Source organism: Taudactylus pleione, unplaced genomic scaffold (assembly GCF_031769625.1).
Source record: "Taudactylus pleione unplaced genomic scaffold, aTauple2 ptg000198l, whole genome shotgun sequence".
In the NCBI taxonomy this organism is placed as follows: Eukaryota; Metazoa; Chordata; class Amphibia; order Anura; family Myobatrachidae; genus Taudactylus; species Taudactylus pleione.
Window position 1 is genome coordinate 11,877,211 of NW_028284600.1, and position 8,721 is coordinate 11,885,931.

The 8,721-nt window shown below is 41.2% G+C and overlaps 1 protein-coding gene across 1 annotated transcript in view; it reads left to right on the forward strand.

Moving 5' to 3' along the window:
- The window catches only part of LOC148518865 (alpha-2-macroglobulin-like protein 1), a 101,036-nt gene extending 93,859 nt beyond the window's left edge, over nt 1–7,177 (forward strand). Inside the window, exons 32-37 of the mRNA XM_088476945.1 lie at nt 866–1,081; nt 1,390–1,505; nt 4,083–4,173; nt 5,484–5,552; nt 5,891–5,993; nt 7,137–7,177. Of these exons, the coding sequence (XP_088333071.1) occupies nt 866–1,081; nt 1,390–1,505; nt 4,083–4,173; nt 5,484–5,552; nt 5,891–5,993; nt 7,137–7,177 (636 nt within the window). The remainder of the gene's footprint in view (nt 1–865; nt 1,082–1,389; nt 1,506–4,082; nt 4,174–5,483; nt 5,553–5,890; nt 5,994–7,136) is intronic.
- Nucleotides 7,178–8,721: the final 1,544 nt, after the last annotated feature.

The window sequence follows — 8,721 nt, forward strand, 5'->3', positions numbered from 1 at the left end:
TGGAGAAACAAAAAAATAGGGCTCTTTTGGGAGTAACTTGCAGTCCCTCACCACAAATCCCCAAGAACCCGGCACTAAGAAGTTGGCCATCCAAACCTTAAATCACATGCTGACACCCAGCACTTAATTCAGTTATGGTGGGATTCTCAGTAAAGCTCTAATAGGCAGGCTGAGACTGCTTTGATCGCATGTAGGCCGTCAACTCAACTGTTACCATTGTCAGTCCCAGTGCTGGTGAGGAAGACATGGCTGGGCGGAGGAGCAGCAATGACATCCACAATGCAGATAGCAGAAGGTCGACATTAATGTCAACATGGTTAAAATGCCAACATTATTCATGTCGACACTTGCAAAATGTTAAAATTTTGAAAATGTTGACATTACAAATGTCGATATTGCCAAAATGTTGACATTTTCAGGAAGATTAGGGCTGCCGTTAGGGTGAGAGATTAGTGCTAGGGACAGATTGAGAAGAAAACCAACATGTCAAGATTCTAACAATGTCAACATAAAATCTGTGTTGACATGCTGAATATCAACATTGTGATTGATGAACAATGTCCAAACTCATCAAAACAGCAACTGGGTATTTGAAACCTGATCCATTCAATGTCATTAAAATTAGAATTATGTAACATTTTAGTGGGTGTAACAGTATAGTACTAATATATATAACCATAGAGAGTCGGAAAAGGTAGAAACATTTATATCTATGTATTATGTATAAATCATTTACATTTCTGTGGTTCACAGAGTATAGATTAATGTCAGCATTGTAGTGTTTATATTGTTAGAATGTTTTAGCACAATGTACCCACTTGTAATACTATACAATGAGATTTCTGTTTTTCCTTGATCCTTTAAGGACACCGTAGTTGCTGTTTTAGCGCTCTCCACTTATGGCAGCCACACATTCACTTATGGAAGCAGCCCCATTATCACTGTCACCAATGAGAACGGCTTCAGCAGTGCTGTGTCAGTGGATCCTGAGAAACCAATGGATGTGCAGCACGTGCAGCTGCCAGACATCCCAGCAGAGTACATTTTGGAAGCATCGGGGAGCGGATGTGCTTATGTACAGGTAGGATACCAACTCTAATTGACGCCTCTTTCATGCTCTGCTACTGACGTATATAGTCTACCATGTGCCCTTATTATGTTCTTCTCTCTTCCTCATGGTTCCTCACTTTGCAGTTACTATTTGTACATGTACAGTGACCCAGAGCAACCAATTAGCCATTTGCTTTTGACTTTCCTGCAACCACATCAATAAAAGCTATTTTCTAATTATTTGCTCAAGGTTATTATATAGTTGAACCCATATCCTGTGTCTCACTCAGCATAAATGCCAGTAAAAATAGTAAAAGGCTCTTATGTTTTCCTCACCAGGTTACTGAAAGATACAATGTTCTGGAGCCAAAGCCAGAAGGGATATTTGCACTCAGTGTGAACACTGAATGCTCCTCTAATCCAGTGCCAGCATTCACTATAGGTATCACTGCAAGGTAAGTGACCACATACATCTTACTTCTTTGCACATTAAACAGCTCTTCTAGTCACACCATGTATCCGCCCCACTCTCAGTGCCCCAGGATGCAGAGTGCTGTTTCTAAGCGATTTTCTAATCATGGGTACCTCTTGGAGCCCCTGTGAAAACTCCGCTCCTAAGATGAGTTCTTGTCCCCCTCACCGGCAGCCTATCAAATACTTCCACTAATATACAGCCATATACAGCCAGATTTCACCAGTAGGGAAACCAGCAAGGCTACAAACACCCCACTGCCGGGTATAGGTAACACCATCGTAGATAATAAATTGACACATGGAGATGGCATCATGGCGTTCAGCGATATCTCTGCTGTTTACCTATTGTTAAATAAGGAGAAACAAAAACGCCAAAGACCTTTAAGTCAGTGCTTCTCCTGTAACTCTGGTGGTGGCACAGGTAAGGGGTAGGACAGCACGGGTACAGTAGCTGCTGCATGTTGTTGTTGTTTTTGTTTATTTATTTGTTTGTTTATTCATTTATTTGCTTCTACTATTTATTATGCCTCTGTTTTTATTTTATTATGTGAATTAAACATGATTATGTCACAGTGATAAAAGAATTGTCTGTTCATCGCTACTATAGCATTAAACACATTGAACATACAAATACAAAATATGATAAAGAAAATGGAAAAACAAAAAAATAAGTAGCAAAATATGTTGCGAGATCAGTGATATAATGGTGAAATGGGACCATTAAAAAACAACAGATAGACAGACAGACTTTTGCAGGTTCTGTATATTTCTTTTGGTAGGGTGGAAATGTATCACATATTGGGTGGGATGTACTAAAGAGGGAAATGCGTTCAATACTCAAAAAAAAACTGTTTTTGGAGTTTTGGACACATTTCCATATGTACCAAGCTCCAGAACGCAATACATTATGGAGCATGGACCTAGTGGGTAACGCCATCTTGGCCTCACCCAATAGATGCCTATGGGCTTCTTTCCCCAATTCCCCCTGAGAATGACTCAATTGGATCACTCCTGGCCCAACCCCCTCCCCCCGCGGTGTGAGTGTACTTCTGCGCATGCACTGATGGACTTCTGGGTCATTAACCTGGAAGTTCCTCTATCCGGGATCTTATAGAGAGAGCTGTCCTTTGAGATTTAATGGGTACATACCGGCAATATTATTGTCAGTATGCACCCAATAAGTGGCAGAATGTACAGCATCGCGTATACAATGTTTTGCACATCCCTGTATTAGAATGATGTTAATTCCTCATACTCTCACAGTTCCACCCTTTTGTCACACTAATGTATGTACTTATCTCAATATGTAATTAGGCTTGAATGCCCAGTCTACATTGACCTCTGCAATTACTATACCTCTGTCTGGCCTCATGCTGTTAATTATCTGATTCCTGTTCCACTGTTGATGAGTTCCTAAATGATTTGCACCTTTCACTGTGTTCGTGCTTGCTACAGTATGTGTCTTGCAGTTAAGGGCATATGCTTGGAATGTCACTGTTTCCTCATCACTGACTTAATCAGTGTTGGATCATATCCTGATAAGTAGTTTTATGAATAGCCAAGCAGATGTACCTGAGACCATCTGTGTTTTCACTGTCCCTTGTCCCTCACATTTCCCTTGCAGTATATTAAGTACATTGTATTTACTGTATAATAATCTTGGATGGTCTGTCCTGTCTGCTCAATCCTGTCAGCTCGCAACACCCCCTAGCTCCCACTGCTGCGACAGATACACGGGACAAGTTTGTGGGTGGGCGAGAGCGGAGGAGATCATGGGACAGGGGGAGCTCTAAAGCACCGGCCACACTACCACGTGACATGGCGAATACCATATCAATAATACTAGTTCGTTCATTTTGTGCTCAGTTCAGGATCGGTATGATATTCCAACACTCGGGATACTGGCTGTCAATAGACTGACAGCAGCATCCCGATGTCTACAATCGGGAAACAGTAAGTACTGTTCCTCTGCCCTATTCACCCCCTAACCCTCCTTTACTGTACCCTAACACTAACCCTCCCTACCCCACCATAACCCTCCTGGTTAGTACCTAAACCTAACTTTCCCCCTGTAGTGCCTAACCCTAACCCTCCACCCTTTTTGCCTAATCCTAACCTCCCCCGGGTGGTGCCTATCCCTAACCCCCCTGTCCTGAGCCTAACCTCCCCCTCCCGCAGCCTAAACCTAACCCTCCCCCACCCCTCATGGCTAACAGCTAAAGGCGCCCTCTGTACTTACCATCGGGATGCCAGCTGTCGGGATTCTGGCTTCGACAACTCCAGCCATGCCAGGATTCCGGTGCCGGTCATCTAGCGCTGCTCGGAATTCCAGCGCCGGGTTTTCGGCAGCCGGCATCCTGTATCCCCTCAGTTCAAATGGTCAGCAGTGTACACTGCAATGGCAAATGGTACCAAGGAAATGAATATTTATTGAAATATGAGACTATAAGATGAATCCTGCAACTCTGTTTGGTCCCATGTTCCCATTATTTCAAGAATATATTAAACATTTTCTAAATTATTTTCTCATTTTATAATCCATTTTCTCCACATTACAGTTATAATAATAACAATGAAGATTCCAACATGGCAATATTAATGGTAAAAATGGTGTCAGGTTACGTTCCTGTGCAAGAATCAGTGGATCGGGTGAGCTTCAATAATACATCTCTGGGCTTTCATATTATCTACGTATCCCACTGTCTCTGTGCATGATGTATTTTTTTCTGACATCTCCATACAGTATCTTTATCAGTTTCTTTGCTCTTGACAAATCTGTGCTGCTCTTGCCTTTTTATCCTGACAACTTGTCTGGTCTGGTCTTCTGACATCTCTGTGTCAGCACAAATATCTCTGTGCCTCCTATATGTACTGTATGTTTTCCTGATATCTCTGTACCTCCGGGAATAGTTTTATTCCTGATATCTCTGTACCTCCGCCATAGTTTTTCTCCTGATAGCTCTGTACCTCCAGAACGGGTTTTCTCCTGATATTTCTGTGCCTCCTATATGCACTGTATGTTCTCCTGATATCTCTGTACCTCCAGAATGGCTGCTCTCCTGATATATCTGTGCCTACTATATGTATGTTTTACTGATATCTCTGTACCTCCAGAATAGTTTTTCTCCTGATATCTCTGTACCTCCAGAATAGTTTTTCTCCTGATATCTATGTACCTCCAGAAAGGTTTTTTTTTTTTATCTTTCTATGTTTGGATACTGTATTTGCTTTCAATACTTCTGTGCTTCCATGGTATATTTTTCCAATCATATTTTCCAGAGACCAGGAAATGTGGGGATATAGAAAAAAAATATGGGTAAGGGGCAGAGAGGAAATGGGGAAAGAACATAGGTACATACAAAAGGTTATCATCTACTAATATACAGTAATATATGGCATGAATAAATTGGTTAAACAGAATTAACTGGAAACGTTAGTATTCAAAGCATTTAAATGGGAGAAGGGAGGGAAGAGAGGATCAAGGAGCGGGATAGACAAAGAAGTGGGAACATTAGAAGTAACCATATAAAACCTGAGGGTGGAGCACAGAGAATTCATTCAGTCCTAAAATGATGGAGGGGACTTATAGTAAGAGGTTCAGTGACCCCAAGTCGAGGGGGATTTTGTGGGGGCATAATGAAGGATGCTAGAGATGTATTCCATTCTATTCATAATAGTGAGCAAAGAGGGGTTTCAGCTTTCTAGTATGCAGCAATATGACATTTTGAGGCACTAAGGATGTGGGATATTAGCTTGTGTATGAACTTGGGGGTGTTCAGGATGGGCATTGGAAGCAAGGAATAAAAAAAGGGATTTCAGAACCTGAACGTATAGTTTTCTTTTAAGAGAACATCACACCAGTTTTGTAGCTACAAAATATCGTCAGTTAATATCTCAAACCCACCATCAACGTGTCTACAGACCCATTTTTGACAGTCTCTCCTTTCATACCATCCCAGCTATTAGCAAATGAACTGGTGAAGAAAACAGAAACTAAACAATCCGAAGTTGTAATCTACTTAGAAAAGGTAAGTACTGATTTCATAATAAATTACATTTTAATTTCAATTGTTATAAGTAATTGGGTGGACTTTTAATGTTATAGAAAACAGTTTTCCCTATCAACCATATCAATGTGGAATAAAGGAATGTCAATATTAATAAGTTTTAACCGATTGTGTCCGAAAATATATAATTTAACTACATTAATTTGTTATGGTTTGACTGTTTCGGTAAGCAGGGGCAAGGGTAGTTTGGACACGCAACTGGTGTTGTGCATTATGTGCTGCTTGAATGTACAGTATGACCCCGCAATTGGTTTTATGAAGGGACTAGTTAACTCTTTTACTTTCTGATTTCTTTTCAGGTTGGCCCCGACCCAATGGAGCTCTCCTTTCAGGTAGAGCAGCAAAGTCAAGTGACCGACCTGAAGTCAGCTCAGATGACTCTGATGGATTATTATAAGCCCAGTGAGTTGTTGCGTGATTTTATTCTGATTAAAACTTCACCAGGACTAGCCATTGTTATCCGTCCTCTGTTTCATCATCTGACAAAAACTGAACTCAAACTTATGATGCTATAAAGACAATTGCTCATCAAGGTCTACTCACTTTGGGGTATTTGCTCTAAGCCTTGGAGAGAGATAAAGTACCAACCAATCAGCTCCTGTAATTTTTCAAATACAGCTAGTAAAGTGACAGTCAGGAGCTGATTTAATGGTTATTTTTCCATTTTATCTCTCTCCAGGGGCCAAATGTAATAGGGTGAGAGTTTAGAAAATGTGAGAGAAAACTCAGCCAATGTAATAAAGTCACAGAACAGGCAGACTCCCATGTTTTTCAGACTCAAAAAACTCTCAAGATTTAATCTCTCATCCAGGTGTTTCCTGTATTGAAAATACAACCCGATTAATGTATTAGTGTGAGAGTTTTACTGCTAAACTCTCACATTTCTAAACTCTCACCCTAATACATATGGCCCCAAGGTTTAGTACATCTCCCCCATTGCTTGTTAGATTCAATAGATGGTTCCAAACCTCTTAAATACCAATTCCATCTCTGCTTTGTGCTTATACTATAAACTTATAAGGGCTCATTTAGAGGAGAATTAAATTCAGTGTGATCTCCGCCTGCGCATGTTACTGTCTATTGTGGTAGCAATTCCTTATTAACTTTGCAGCTTCTCTTTTTATGGTCTTCTTCATGGACTAGTTGCTGAGGTGAGCAAACCTGTTGCAAGGGAGGGTGAAGAAGAATAACTTATTTTAAGATTTCCTGTCCTATAGGGAAAGAGATGTAATCATACATTACAAAAAATAACTTTTTATTTATTCACTTAATGTTACTCCAAACTTGCCTCCATTTCAACTGAACAAATTAAAGCTTTAGTTATATTAAATTGCCAACTGTATTAAAGCCAACGCCGTTACTGCACAGACAGGCACCGTGAGAACAACCGGAAACAGCATTTATAGACCAGTACAAAGCGGTCTAGAATGGAAATGTTGATCATGTGCCATCAGCAGAGATTAAAGAGACATGTGGATACGGTTAAAAACTTACATTTGACAATCCCTACTTTATATTTTACATTGTGCATCTTTGTTTTCACAGCACGTCGTATTGATGTCAATTATGAAGCTCCCTGCAATTAAGGTAAGAGGATCTCAAGTCAAAATAAGTGGAATAATGTAATACCGCACATCAAGTGCTTGCTATGCCAGCCTGAACTTTAGTCGTTCCTGCTTATTGTGGGGCAGTTTTTACAGAGTGACTGTAGTTGCGGTAGCCGCGGAAGCCAGATTTGTTACTAATGGATAATTCCATTTGGCTAATGTGAGGATCCATGCATCTGCAAGCGGAAAGCCGCAAATGCCGCCCATTGATTTTATGCAAATCACTGAAACCATCATCATTAGTATCAGCCCATGCACCAGGCCCATGCTAGGTGCAACAGAGTCATCAGTAACAGGCTTCGCTTCCCCATATGAAGCGCTGTAACTTACGCACGCCCCCCCTAAGCACACAATGTAATGCCATGGGGGGCGGGGCCACAAGCGACCAGAACAACACCACTGCCTGGATGCTCCGGGAGGCTGTAATAGCTGCAGTCTGCTGTTTGGAGCGTCCAGATGACATTCCGGTCAACACTGCATCTGCGATTTTCTCTGCAAGGTGCCATTCCAGACACCCTACTAGCCAGATACAGGAACTGTGGATGGTTGGTGGTGCTGCCCACAGAGTGCTGCACACTGCGAAGGAGCACCGGTTGCCCATAGCTAGTTACTCCTGCTCATACTCATGACTTGCATGGTGCTTTTGATACTCGCCCATGACACTCCCACAGTCCATGCAAGCACCTGTGATCGCATTGCCGTCGCCCAGTACTCACCCTGAAATGCTCAATTTCACAGAAAGAGAAATAAGGATGAGTTCCAATGGAACAACATGGGCAATGCGCTATGATCACGTCTGACTAAAATGGAATGTGTTTCTACACAATGTGACACACACTGAGTGAATAAAAAAAGAGAATTTTTTACTTCTAAAAATGGAATACATACATCACATACAATACATTACACACAGTACATATAAATGAATTGGTCTATTGAAATGCAGATATATAAAAGTTGTATCAAAATGAATGCTTGTATCAGAAAGTGGATCTTCTGTAGAGCAAAAAAAGTGATACAGTTGAATGTAACAGGTCAGATCAATTGTGTCATTTCCATGGAATAAATTGATACTGTCTCAGTTCTTTTGCACACTGTTTAAAATTACTGCATTCTCACACCTGGAATAAGTGTAGGTTATCCATATTAATTGACTTAGGTTTGAAGATGTCGTGCTGGCATCCCAGCATATAATTGTAGTATTAGTGATAACCAATTAGAGTTGTGAAACTCCTATTGTGAAATGAATATTCCTGTGAAAGGATATGTCCGTCAACACATTGGAGATGAAGCGGCAGACAAATGGTTATCTTTCTCTTCGTGTGTTTGAAAAGAGAAAGTGTGTCTTACTGCTAGCAGGATGGATGCAGCAGCGCTTAACCAGATCAATACAGTCACTGTGGGGAGCTGATTGTCGGCGTGCCGTGGGATCGGTAGCTCCTCTGTTTGAGGCTGTTCAGTCAGCTCCGGAATCCTGCTGGCAGAATATGTATAGCCGTGCTCTCCCAAATGGATGTGGTCGC